This window comes from Bos javanicus, chromosome 7 (genome assembly GCF_032452875.1).
Source record: "Bos javanicus breed banteng chromosome 7, ARS-OSU_banteng_1.0, whole genome shotgun sequence".
NCBI classification, from domain to species: domain Eukaryota; kingdom Metazoa; phylum Chordata; class Mammalia; order Artiodactyla; family Bovidae; genus Bos; species Bos javanicus.
The window spans coordinates 3,433,011-3,447,300 of record NC_083874.1 but is presented as its reverse complement, the minus strand read 5'-3'; the positions used below and the strand labels follow the sequence as shown (position 1 = coordinate 3,447,300).

At 43.8% G+C, this 14,290-nt stretch overlaps 1 protein-coding gene across 3 annotated transcripts in view; it reads left to right on the top strand.

The window, feature by feature from the left end:
- Window positions 1-14,290, top strand: part of SNAP47 (synaptosome associated protein 47) — a 66,757-nt gene that overhangs the window by 46,396 nt on the left and 6,071 nt on the right. For 2 of the 3 annotated variants that reach the window (XM_061421410.1, XM_061421409.1), the window contains exon 4: window positions 1,475-1,599. In XM_061421410.1, the coding sequence (XP_061277394.1) occupies window positions 1,475-1,599 (125 nt within the window). Of the gene's footprint in view, window positions 1-1,474; window positions 1,600-7,137; window positions 7,367-14,290 lie in introns of all 3 variants that reach the window. The other variant, XR_009737306.1, reaches the window with a different exon arrangement.

Sequence of the window (14,290 nt, the reverse complement as noted above, 5' to 3'; positions counted from 1 at the left end):
TTCCTTTAGGCTGATAATAGTTAGTAGAACACGCCCTCTGTTCTCCAGTTTAGCTCTGATGGTGTTCTGTTGCTAATGTGTTAGAAAAGTGCTTTTTATTAGGTAACATCTTAGTGACATTCAGGTCTTGTAAGTCCAACCAACAGTGAGTTGTATACTGTGGAAAGTTCTTTATTTAATATGCCTTTAGGATGATGGAGCAGTGGCACTTTGGGGATTGTAGAACACGGGTTGTGAAATCAACTTGGTTGATTGCAAGCAGCTTTTATATAAAGAATAGAAAAGCAACCCGAGTGCGTGGTCTGTACTGAGGTTTTTGTGTTGTGACTCCCAAGGTGTATGTGACGGTGTAGCAGTTGTGTGTAGGTTGCACTTCTCACAGGTGTGCACAGTTAAAAGGCAAGCGTCTCTCTTAGGGTCTCCTTCCCAGGGGCGTGCTCAGGTCTGCAGTGTGGACCCCCTGCCCTTGCCTCCATGCAGGTTTTGCTTTGCATCAGCTGGTTCCTGAGCTCACTCTATCTGACCGAGACTCTAGTATCTCAGGAAACACGCTCTCATCCTCATGTCTTCTCTGCTCAGTTAGGGAATTTCAGGGAGTGTTAGTTTGTAAGAAATTTTTTAAGAAACAAGAATAAGGGGATACTTGTATACCTGTTGGAGGTGGCTGTTCTTTCCCCTGGGAGCAGGGACTTGTGCAGTTAGCATACCTTAGAGTTACCAGCTGTATTCCTACTCTTCAGGCCCAGCAAGAACTGGACCCCAAAATGAATTTCCTTTCCTAACGATGCACTTATCAGCTGCTCTAGGCCACTCTGCCAGAAGGTGACGCTGCTTACTGCCCTGACGGTCCTTGGAAGGAAGTGGGGGCGTCCCATTTCTGCCCTCCCATTCTGCTGAAGCAGAGCAAGCTGCTCAAAGGAGTTGGTCCTGGAATCCAGATGCTGGTTCTCAGACCAATATGCTTTCATCTTTCCAGCATCCTAATAAACTGGAGAAGGAAATGGCAACCCACTCCAGTGTTCTTGCCTGGGAAGTCCCATGGACAGAGGAGTCTGGTGGGCTGCACAGACCATGGGGTCACAAGAGAGTTGGACACAACTTAGTGACTAAATAATATATACTCCTGGATAAAAGATGTTTCTTCTCAAAGTCAGTTATAGAACAAGATCCCGAGTATTCACCGTGTTGTACACCAATCAGTGTCAGGTAAGGAAGCAGCCCTGGGTTGGGATAGAAGGCAAGGCTCAGGCAAGTCCCACATTCAGTCAGCTAAGCAGAGGCTCAGCCAAGTGAGTTCCCCACACTTCCTGCTCTGGCAAGCACAGAGGCTCTGCACCCATAGGTGACTGTGAAAACACTCTGTCAACCTAAAGAGCTCTGACGGTCTTAAACACCGCTTTTTCTAAAGTTCTGAATGTGCTTGTGTTGTTCACACCTTCTGGAAAATGCCACTGTGTTTGACTTTACATTTCAGCATCTGGACTGATGGACCAAGCCACGCACTGTGAACCCTCCTCAGGGAGCCAGGAAGGGAGGCCACTTCAGCTACAGACAAGCGAGCCAGTGATTTCTGAGGAAGACACCCAGGAACTGGGGCAGGTAACGTGCATTCATACTGTTATATCCTCCCCTGCAGGCAGCTGCTCTTTCTTGCCTAAAAATAATTTTCCACTGATTTATGCTTGCCTCTCACCTACATGGGAATGTTGGGATATCCACCTGATTTGCTCAGCTCCCTGTGGCTTGAAAAAGGAGAATAAAGGCATTGCCCATTCTGATTCCTTTCGTTTTGTGGCATGCAGATATACATAGCATTCCTGTGCACACATAGTAGTCTTGCCTCTCGTATGTGTGTGTGTGTGCACACATATGCTCCGTACATGTACATGTACATGCATGCGTGTGTGGCGTATGCCTTGTGTGCACACATGTGCAGCACCTGTGTGTGTGTGCACTGGCTGGGCATGTATAGTTGAGGGCACTTGCCCTCAGTGTTGAATACTGGTTCTTGAGAAGGCTTGCCACTGTTTGTCCAGGAAATTGAAATTTAAACAATATTTGATTGAAATACTTGCAATTTACCTTCCTATGTTAATGCTGGACAACACAGGGGCCTTTTCTTTCTCCTTTTTTAATAATTATGTAGCAAATACCTAGACATTGTGTCATTTCATTTATAAATATTTCAGTAGCTTTAAAAGAAAGAACTGTTTTAAAAAATCAGCACAGTACCATACTCACCTTAAAAAGTAAAAGGTAGATTCCTTGGTGTCATCAGACGTCAGCCAGCGCGCAGGTTTCCCTTAGCTCCTCATTTAGGAAGATGGGTCACATGTTTGTTCCGATTGGGATCCTCAGAAGGCCCCTGTGTTGCCTTTAGTGAAGTACCTTTCATTCACAACTTTCCTCTGTCATCTCTTCTTCTTCTTTTGCACTTTATTTGATGGAAAAAGCTGAATTGTTTCTGTGTCAAAATTTTGCAACTTGCAACATATTACTTCCTTGGTTTCCCCAGCTCCCAGCAGGCGGTGAGCTGTCTCCTCTCTGCCTTGGTACTCCTGTAGGGCAGTTTGTAGCTCTAGAGGCTCCATCAGATTCAGGCTCTGTTTTGGAGAGACTGATTTGTTGGTGGCACCCCACAAATGTCATCAAAGCCTGTAAGAGACTGTATGGCTTTTAAACCTGTTTTTAGATAATTTTATTCTACGTGTCTACATAGGCATAGACTCCTTTAAACTCAGCTTTTTCCTTTTGGGGGAAAAAAGTGTTCATCTTTTACTATGGGGTATTTTAAACATTTGTCACTTATTCCTTCTGATCTGACTTAATCACTTTTAGTAATGACACATAGACATGGTGCTTTCTAGCTGCAACTAGCAAATTTTGCAGCTTAGTAATCCCTTCTTTTGATGGGCTTATTGACTACAGAACACTACAGATCTTCTCTGTCTTGGGACTTGAGAAAGCTTTGTACCATGAAGGCAAACTTTGCCTGTTCTTGTGAAAGTGATTGAGGGTACATACAGGCCTCAGACTGGTGGGATCTGGGTCCCTTCTCTCACCCTCCAACGAAGATGTCTGTGGCTGAGACGAGCTCTTCTGTGTCCCACCATTGTGCTGAGACTGGAGCAAGAACATGGCTTTTTCATGGGAAATGCATAATCTTATCTGTTAATTCTACTGGTGGCCATGTAGTTTGAGAGGGTCCTTCCAATTTCAAATAAACAATCTCTGCTATCATGTCCAGTGTGCCCTTCCCCTAAAAGCTAGATGGGTGGAATGGGAGAGAGCGGGATGGATGCACCAACAGCTAAGAGTAGAAGATTCCTCAGTAACCACCGAGGTCGCCATTCTTCCCCCCAAAGCTTGTGTCTATGTGGTTGGTCCTGACTGTCATCAACAAGTCTCAGTGAGCCGTGTGGCGTCCGTGCTGGGAACAGCAGATGCCATGGTCATGAATCAGGACGCTGGCTTTGGGGCAGAGGACGTGGTGATCCCTGAGCGGTTGGGCTGGCAGGACCTACCCACAGGAGGGGCGGGCCTTTGTGCTAGTTAGCTGTCTCATTCTCCTTCCCTGCAGGGAGAACGTAGTTTCATACGAGGTTGTCTTCTTGAGGTAAAACACATGTTTCATATTTAGAGAAGAATTTTGAGCTGTGTAGCTGAAGCTCAGGCATAGGTAGGAATGAGTTAAATTTCTAGGGAAAATGAAAATGCAAGAAAATCTCCCTCCATTCATCTGTGGTTTCTGCTGCAGATGCTATTAAAGTCATTACGTGAAAATGGATTTTGGTGACTTAAAGTGCAGTTGGGGTGCTAGAGAGAAGACGCGCCGTGATTTCCTCCGGGAGCAGTGTGCTCAGCGCGCTGTGCCAGCTCCCTCTGTGCTGGGCCTCTGCAGCAGGCATGTGGGCTACAATTGGGCCCCATCTGCTGCGTAGCTGTGGCTGTCCACCATCCGCTGTGGGAGGGCACGTGGTGGAGGAGGCCGGGAGAGGAATCAGAGTCCCTCAGAGGGGTTTGGCAGAATCCCGTGAATCATTTCCAATGTCTGATGTGCTAACCTTTCCTGCCTCAGAACTCCTGCTCTTTCGTTACTCAATCTGTGGCTCCCTTGTATTTGATACAGCATTTGGAAGTGATAAGACAAAAACGGCATGGTTCTGTCCTCAGGACATTGCAGTTTTATATAAAGTTTCTTCATAACTTCTTCATCTCCGCTTCTGTGTCCTGTGCTTGTTTTTTCACCCTTCCTCCGTCTCTCACCAAAGAAAGGATCAGAATGGAAAGCTGACTCGGCTCTGGCCTTACGGTTTCTCGGGCTCTTCAGCGTCCCCGGCCGCGGAGCAGCAGTGAGGGGAGACTCGCCCCGGGCGCGTCATCGTTTCCAAGAAGAAGGGCTGCACAGAGTGTGGGTTCATGGCGAGTTTTTAGGTCATAGTTTTGAACTTTCTGTTTGATTATATTTGGGCATTTAGCTTGCCTACTGTATGTGGTATCTTTATAAACAATAAGTGCAAAACACAAAAATTAAAAATGGAGGTGATTCATTCAGTTCAGTCAGAAAGTTGGTTTACTGGAAAACTTAGCTCGTCAGCTGGCATGAGGAGAAGAGTTTATTGAAAAGGCAGTCCTGTGGATGCCTGTGCTGGGGAGAGGACTGAGGGCCAGGCCTTTTGTCTCTGCGTTGATTAGCTGAGCCAAGTTCCACATGTATCTGCACTGGTAATTCACTGGATGGTTCCTGAAATAATTCAAGGCCAGAAAGGATGCTATGGCTCTCTCCTTGCTAACTATCTTAAGAAATTAATGTCCTTTTCTCTCTCTCTTTCTATATGTTGTGTGTGTGTCTATTTACATTCTTTTTCACATTGTTTTCCATTATGGTTTATTACAAGGTAGTCTTATCTTTTTTTCTTTTTTCTTTCTTCTTTGTAGAAGTACTAAAATACATTTTGTTTTCAGTAACTCCACCATTCTGGTCTTTTTCCTTGTACTTTTTTCCCAGTTATTTAAATTTGTCCCAATTCATGTCTCCTTTCCTAGTCAGGAAAAAAAAGAATCTCTCATTTCTTGCATAACTGATCTTTAGCCTAAAATAAATGCCTGAATTAGTGGGATTGTATAGCCCTGGCTTCAGTGTATTACTTGTTTTTTTGGAGAAGACAACACATCTGGGTTTCCTTGAATAACTGTCAGGACAAAGTCTGAGATAATGAGTGAGGGGTGGTAATCCATGATGCTTCTCATCAGCTGCGGCAGTAGACTAAACCACACCCCAGAAATGCACATTCTAGAACTGATACTTCTTAGGATGAAGGTGGGAATGGCTAAACTGGTAGGCCTTCAAAAGTAGAAAGGCAGTGGTAATGCATTGCACCAGCTATAGGACTGCTGACCAGTGCTGGGAAGGCGTGCCGACACCTCTGTTGGAGTGGGCTCTGTGGAGGGGCCTGGGGACAGGGAGCTGGACGTGTCCACTCAAAGGAGTCTGGATTTTGTCCTGTAAGTAGCTTGGAATCATTGAAGATTTTTAAATAAGGAGAGAGGAGATGATTTCAGGTTTTTACTCATTCTCCTCAGGTTCTCTTGTTATTGTCCTCTGCTGTCTTCTGAATCTTTTTCAGATAGTTCATTTCATTTGTTAATTACGGGGCACAGTTAGAAAGTTAGTATTTTTATTTATGGCTTTGATACCAGTCTGAATATTAGAAACGAAGTAGGCCGTTTATTTAAATATATGTTACTCTAATTGTGAATTACTAATAAATGTTTCTGACATCATATCCCATGTCATTTCTAAATGTTAAGCCATTAGAAGAGGAAAAGGTAGCTAGCAGCTTTTGTTGTCCACATACGGGGCACATTTCAGTGAAAGGTCACATGGCCTAGGATGAGCCCTGGCTTAGGAACCGGGCATCCCGGCGCTGGTCCCAGCCCTGCCTGTTGTCTCTGTAGTCCTGGGAAGGCTGCTTCGCTCCCCTGGCCCCCGTCTCCACTTCTGAAAAGCAAAGGACTGACTTGTAGTGTGTTCCAGTACCTACCATCTAATGCAGAATCTGCCACAGTGAAAGGAAAGCTGAGTTACAGAAAAATGCCATGCCTCACTTATTCATTTTTGGTTTTCCTGTCTGCTCTGTTGGTTAGCTGGGTCACTGGTAACCATGAGCACTGCTTTGACAGACAGACAGACACGTGGTGCCCCCACCGCCTAGCCCAGCCCTGCTGGCTGTGGTTTCATGTGCCTCCCACTGGTGCCCTCTGTAATTGCCTGGGACAACCAGCTCTTCTCCGTAGCAGCCTTCAGAATTCCCAGTATGTTGGGTATGGTCACCATTCTAGCAGAGGCCCTTGTCTGTGACAGTGACTGTTCATGATGAGAGGGCCAGTCCAAGTGCGTGGCTGTGTGTCCTCTGCAGTTGACAGAGAAAGCTGTGTGGGCACGCTGGACCTCCTCCACACAGAAGCTGTGGTGTGAACCTGAGCTGCATGGGGGAGGCACCTGTCCTTCAGGTCCAGATACCCACGCAGATGAATCTTGGGGATGTACTCTGTATTTTCTGTTACCCCTGGGAACTGTGGATAGGAAAGAAGCTGCCAGATAAGGAACTCTAAGGTTTTGTGATTCCAGAATGTACCAGCATCTCAGGGAACAAATTCTAGAGCAGCTGCTTGGTGATGCAGAAAGTAGAATGCCAAGGGGCAAGAAACAGATGCTCAGGTATTTCGTTTTGGAGGATGACTTGTTCACCCTTCAGAACATTTTCCTGTGTCCTTGGTCAGCTTTTGAATGAACCTCAGGTCTTAAAATCAAGTGTTTGATTATACTGTTATTGAGTACCTGCCTGTGGAAGGTTTTGTATATTATAACCGTGTTTGTTATTGTGGTAGAATATATAGAATAAAATCTTGTCATTTTAACTATTAAAATTTTTTTTTCTCTATTTTAACTATATAAATAGTATTAATTACATTCAAAAATGTTTTGCAACCATCACCACTAATGGTTTTATTTCCAGAGCTCTCTTATCACCCCAACAGAATCTGTTATAATGAAACAATAACTCCACATTTCACCTCTCTCCAGTTCCTGGTAATGTCTAATCTTCTCTGTTTCTATGAATTTGCCTATTCTAGGACCCTCCAATGGGCTTTCCAAGTGGTGCAGTGGTAAAGAATCCACTTGCCAATGCAGGAGATGCGGGTTCAATCCCTGGGTCGGGAAGACCCCCTGGAGTAGGAAATGGCAACCCACTCCATATTCTTGCCTGGGAAGTCGCATGACAGAGGAGCCTGGCAGGCTATAGTCCATGGGGTCCAGAGTCAGACATGACTGAGCCGCTGAGTGCAAGCACAGGAACCTCCTGTAAGTATTATAGTCCTTTTGTTTCGGGCTTTTTTCACTTAGCTTAATGTTTTCAAGGCTGATCCATCTTGTAGCATGAATCAGTACTTCTTTCCTTTTTTTTAGGTGAATAGTCTTCTGTTGTATGGATAAAACATGCTTTGTGTTATCTGTTCATCGCTGATGGACACTTAGATTATTTCCAGCCTTTGACCACTGTGAATACTGCTGCCACACACATTCATGCACAAGTATTTGAGTCTCTGCTTTCGTTCTTTTGTACATATACTTTAGAGTAGAATTGCTTGGTTGTAGGATAATTTTATGTTTAGCTTTTTAATTAGCTGCCATATTATTTCCTTGTCGGGGTTATTTTCTTAATTTCTTTTTCAGATTCTTCATTGCTGCTGTATAGAAACACAGCTGGTTTTTGTGTGTTGATCCTGTAACTTTGCTAACTTTTTAATTAGCTTAGCAGCAGCAGCAGCAGCATTCTTTGAGATAGTCTGTGTACAGGATCATGTCATATGAAAATGGGGCTTCCCAAGTGGTGCAGTGGTAAAGAACCTGCCTGTCAAGGCAAGAGATGCAAGAAATGTGGGTTGGGAGTATCCCCTGGAGTAGAAAATGGCAACCCACTCCAGTCTTCTTGCCTGTAGAGTTCCATGGACAGAGGATACTGGCGGGCCACAGTCCATGCGCTCCCAGAGTCGGACACAGATGAGCACTAGCACAGGTTACCAGTTACACGTGAAAACAGAGATGGTTTTACTTCTTCCTTTTCAGTTTGGGTGCCTTCTATTTCTTTTTCTTGCCTACTTGCTCTGTCTAGGACTTGCAGTGCATAGCAGTACTGTGTAGCAGTGGTGGAAGTAGGCATTCTTGTCTCCTAATTTGCAGACGCTTTCAGTCCTTCCCTATTGAGTTTCCTATTAGCTGGATTTTTCATAAGCGCCTTTTTAAAAAATGTTTTTAAGTTTTTACTTTATTACAGGCTCTTCTATTTCTAATCATTACATATGTTCTCAATAATTCATGTATCTCCTATATTATACTCCATTTGTATTTCATTATGATTTCCATTTGTCATGCCTTCATGTCATATCTACTATTTTTATAAGTTCATTTATATCATTTTTTGAGGGGGGTTCTACATATAATTTTCCACATGGAAAATTCTTAAGGAGATGGGAATACCAGACCACCTTTCCTGCAAAACCTGTATGCAGTTCAAGAAGCAGCAGTTAGAACTGGAAATGGAACAACAGACTGGTTCAAAACAGGGAAATGAATACGTCAAGCCTGTATATTGTCACCTTGCTTATTTAACTTCCGTGCAGAGTGCGTCGTGAGAAATGCCAGGCTGGATAAAGCACAATCTGAAATCAAGATTGCCGGGAGAAATATCAATAACCTCAGATATGCAGATGACAGCACCCTTATGGCAGAAAGCGAAGAAGAACTAAAGAGCCTCTTGATGAAGGTGAAAGAAGGTAGTGAAAAGGCTGGCCTAAAACTCACCATTTAGAAAACGAAGATCATGGCATCTGGTCCCATCACTTCATGGCAAACAGTGGAAACAGTGACAGACTTTATTTTCTTGGGCTCCAAAATCAGTGCAGATGCTGACTGCAGCCATGAAATTAAAAGACACTTGCTCCTTGGAAGAAAAGCTATGACAAACCTAGACAGCATATTAAAAAGCAGAGGCATTGTTTTGCCAACAAAGGTCCGTATGGTCAAAGCTGTGGGTTTTCCAGTAATGTATGAATGTGAGAGTTGGACCATAAAGAAGGCTAAGTGCTGAAGAATTGTTGCTTTTAAACTGTGGTGTTGGAGAAGACTCTTGAGAGTCCCTTGTACTGCAAGATCAAGCTAGTCAATCGTAAAGGAAATCAGTCCTGAATATTCATTAGAAGGACTGATGCTGAAGCTGAAACTCCAGTACTTTGGCCACCTGATGCAAAAAGCTGACTCATTAGAGAAACCCTGATGCTGGGAAACGTTGAGGGCAGGAAGAGAAGGGAATGACAGGATGAATTGGTTGGATGGTATCACTGACTCAATGGACATGAGTTTGAACAAGCTTAAGGAGATGGTAAAGGACAGGGAAGCCTGGAATGCTGCAGTCCATGGGGTCGCAAAGTCAGACACGACTGAGTGACTGAACAACCACCACCACATGTGAACAATATCATATGAAATATCAAAGAAAGATATTTGTCTTTCTTTGTCTGACTTTACTTAGTATAATAATCTCCAGGTTCATTCATGTTGCTGCAAATGGCATTATTTCATTCTTTTCAATGGCTGAGTAATATTCCATTGTGTATATGTGTGTGTGTGTGTGTGTGTGTGTGTGTGTGTGTGTGTGTGTATGTTCCACATGTTCTTTATTCAGTTCTCTGTCAGTGGACATTTAGGTTGCTTCTGTGTCCTGGCTATTGTAAATAGTGCTGCAGTGAACACTGGGGTACATGTATTTTTTATTTACTTTTAATTGGAGGATTATTGCTTTACAATGTTGTATTGGCCTGTGCCATACAACAGCATGAATCAGGCGTAAGTATACATACATCCCCTTCCTCTTGAGCCTCCCTCCTCCACCCTATCCCAAGCCCCCATCCTTCTAGGTGGTCAGAGAACACTGGCCTGAACTCCCTGTGTCGTACAGCAGCTTCCAACTAGTAATCTGTTTTGTGCATGGTAAAGTATGTATTTCAGTGCTACTCTCAATTCATCCAGCTCTCTCCTTCCCCAGCTGTGTGCACACATCTGTTCTCTACATCTGCATATCTATTCCTGCCCTACAGATAGGCTCATCAGCACCATTTCCCTAGATTCCATATATATGTGTTAATATACATTTGTCTTTTTCTGATTTCACTTTGTATAACAGGCTCTAAGTTCATCCACCTCAGTTCAGCTGACTCAGATTCATTCCTTTTAATAGCTGAGGTATTAACGTTCTGTAATATTCAGTCTCAGGTGAACAGTGAAGGGACTCAGACGTACGTGTGCGTGGATCCATTCTCCCGCAGACTCCCCTGCCCTCCACGCTGCACATCACATGGAGCAGAGTTCCCTGTGCTGTACAGTGGGCCCTTGTTGGGTCTCTGTTTTAAATGTGGCAGTGTCTTACCGCAACGTCCTTATCTGTCAGTGGACATCTAGCTTGCTTCCATGCCCTGGCTATTGTAAATAGTGCTATAATGAACACCGGGGTTCATGTGTCTTTCTGAATTGCGGTTTTCTCAGGGTATATGCCCAGTAGTGGGATTGCTGGGTCATATGGAGGCCCACTCTTGCCACTGTTATTCAACATGGTTTTAGAAGGCCTGGCTGTGGCAATCAGAGAAGAAAAAGAAATAAAAGGAATCCAGATTGGAAAAGAAGACGTAAAACTTTTACTGTTTTCAGATGACATTATACTACACATAGAAAACCCTAAAGGCACCACCAGAAAATTACTAGAGCTAATCAGTGAATTTAGTAAAATCACAAGATATAAAATTAAAACATAGAAATGCCTTGTGTTCCTGTATACTAACAGTGAAAAATCAGAAAGAGAAATTAAATAATCCTGTGACACCACTGCAACAAAAAGAATAAAACACCTAGCAATAAACGTACCTACGGAGACAGAAGACATGTATGCAGATAGCTGCAAGACACTTGAAAGAAATCAGAGGCCACACAAACGGAGCGAGAGTGCCGTGCTCCTGGATGAGCGGGGTCAATACTGTCAGCACGACTATACTTCCCAAAGCAATCTACAGACTCAGTGCAATCCTTATCAGATCACCAATGGCATTTTTCACAGAGTTAGAAGTACCAATTTTAGAATTGCATCTTTTAGAATTTTGATTCTTCTCCAGGTATGTGCTCAGGGAGTTGGATTGCCGGATCATATAGTATCTCTGTTTTTAGTTTTTTAAGGAACCTCCAAACTGTTCTCCATAATGGCTATACCAGTTTACATCCCCACCAACGGTGGGGCAGGGGCCGCTTCCTCAGGGGCTCGGCGGTAAAGAATCCGCCTGCCTTATAGAATTAGTTTGGAAGTATTTCCTTCTTTTTTTTTCTTTTTGTAGTGTTTCTTCCTCTGCAGTTTTTTGGCATAGTTTCAGAAGGATAGGTTAGGTTTCTTTTATCATAGAAGGGAGTTCTCTTTTAGTCCTGCTTTTCTAAGGTTTTTTATCATGAAAGGATGTTGGGTTTTGTCATTGCTGTTTCTGCATCAGTTGAGTTGATTATATATGTTTTTTCTGTTTGTTCTAACAATATGGTATATTGCATGAATTGATTTTCTAAGTCTGAACCACCCTTGCATTCTGACATAAATTCTACTTGGGTTTAGTTTGCTACTATTTTAGTATGCTGTGGTTTTATTTTCATTTGTCTTAGAGAGTTTACTAATTTCCCTGTTTGATCCATTGGTTGTTAAAGAGTGTTGTAATTCTACATATTTGTAAGTGTTTTTTTTTATTTTTCCAGATTTCTAGTTTCTTTCCACGGTGAAGGTACTTTCTATTACTCAGTCTTAAGTTGAGGCTTATTTTGAGGCCTGCCATGGGTCTGTCCTGGAGGATGTCCTGTGTGTCCTGGAGGAGACTGCGGGTTCCGCTGATTCGAGTGGAGTACCTCTGTTGGGTGCAGATGGTGTTCAAGTCTTTTGTTTCCTTATTGATTTTCTATCGGGATATCTCATCCATTACCAGCATCTTTTTTAACTTTTGAAAAATAGTTAACTAGTATTAGGTGGTTTTGGGTTCAGGCTGGAAAGTTGGTTTTATGCAGTATTTAAATGTAAAATTGGACTGAATACATGGACACAGTATTGGGAAAGCTTCATGGCCTTGGGCAGCGTACTCTGTCCATCCCATCTGTAGCATAGGGCTGGAGACTAATTCTTGGAAACATAGCTCCTGTGGCCAGCCAATAAGTGCCTTTGCCAAGTGAGCCGTGTGGCCTTCAGCAGGCTGCACATTTCCCAGATAAAATGCTACTGTCACGTTTTACAAAACAGGGTCCCCTACTTGAGGCTTGCTTTGAAGTGAAGGTGAGGCCGGTACTATATGGAGCAGAATTCTGTTCTGAACAAATTTACCAGTGGGGCCCCAAATGTTTGTGCCCCAGTCAACTCTGAAGAACTTCCAAATTAATGCATTTTCTCTTTATTTCATATCCTGAGATGTCCCCACTGAGGCATTTACTTCCTAATGTAAGATGAACCTTCAGTTTATTGAGCATTTCACGTGGTAGGGGTTCCATTCCTCTCTTAAAAACGTGGTTCTCATCATGGGAAGCTCTGTTTACAGTCTGATAGCAGCTTGGTTCCCAGGACTTCTCTATAGTCCTTTGAGGTGCTTTCCTTGCCCAGGCCGTGAGCTAAAGGGGCCATCTTTGCTGTGGGCCGTTGCGGTGTCTGTAACTGCGCTATTCAGCAGACTTCAAGTGAGGGCTAACAGATCCCTGAAGACTCAGCTCTCAAAGTCTTGTACAGACACAGCCCTGGTGCATAAGGCAGGTTTATGCTCAACTCTCTGTGCTGCGAGAGGGTTATGAAGAGGGGTGCTCCTTAAAAGAGAACCCTTTCCTGCCCCTGTGCATCACAGGTTGCCCTCAGGACCTCAGGGAATGCAGAGAGGGCAGGGCGGGGCACGGGGGTGGCCTGTGAGTGCTGAATGTGACAGATTGTAGCCTAGAATATTCTATACAGCCTCTAGAGCTTTGGTTGAGAGGGAGCCAATTTTTCCCTCTTTGCCTTCTCTACAGCATGTTAATAGTCCCAAATGGTAGAACTGCAGACAGCTTGATTTATCCCAGCTCTGTTCTTAAATGGTTGCTAGTTTCTTACTGCAAGAAAATTCAGTCTTTCAGTGGGTCAGTTTAATAACAAGATCAAGGCAGACAGTCTAGCTAATATTAAACTGACTCTGTTGTTCAGTCGCTAAGCCATTTCCAACTTCTTTGTTGTGATACCCCCTCACCCCATGGACTGGAGGCCACCAGGCTCCTCTGTGTATGGGTTCTCAGGCAGGAATACTGGAGTGGGCTGCCGTTTCCTTCTCCTACTCATTTTAGGTACTTAAATATACTAATAGTCTAAATCCTGGAGTTGTATTGTGAGGTAGAACAAAACACTTTCTTTTTTCAGACTATAAGTGAGGCAACAACTAGCATATTATAGGCTTTGTAGAAACATTAAGGCCATGTCCTTACACAGTGAAAGCACAAGCCTACATGTTCCAGGCTCTACTTACAGCAGAGCTTGGGGCCTCTGATTCCCAGGCTTTCACACCTTGATAGCTGGCGTGAGGCATACGTCTGTTTTGGTAAGGGAGCTTCCTCTACTGGGTGAGCCATTTTTCCATAATTTATTTTCTTTTTTTAATAAACAAAGTGAAAATGGTTGGAAAGCTAAAGGATCTCTGTATCTGCTCTTCTGTCGACCCAGATGGTGTCTGTGCCACCGTTCTGAGGTCTGTGACATTGCAGAGATGGAGGTCACCGTAGCATGTGGCCGAGCAGAAGGTCTTCCTCTTCCAGAGAAGACAGAAACTTCTGCTCTGTCCTGGGGACCATGTGGTGCCTCCCACTTCCTGCCTGAGTCATCTCTGCTCTCCCACTTCCTGGTTTCTGAGGCTCGTGAGTGAGGCCAGCGTCCTGCCTATGGGGAACCAAGCCTCCTGCTCTGGCTTTGTTGAGTGCCTGGGACTCCTGAGCTGAAGAGCATTGAGCGTTTCTGTGGTGTTTTCCCAAGATGCTGCTCCCAGAGATACTGGCATACATGTTATTTTGTCTTAACTTGAACTTATGTGCACTATATATTTCTTGGGAATTTATCAAAGTTTTTCCTAAAACTCAATGTACTATTAATCACATAATTTCTGTGTTAGGTACAAATGTAGCTGGATGATGGCTGGCTGCTGGGTTTGTTTA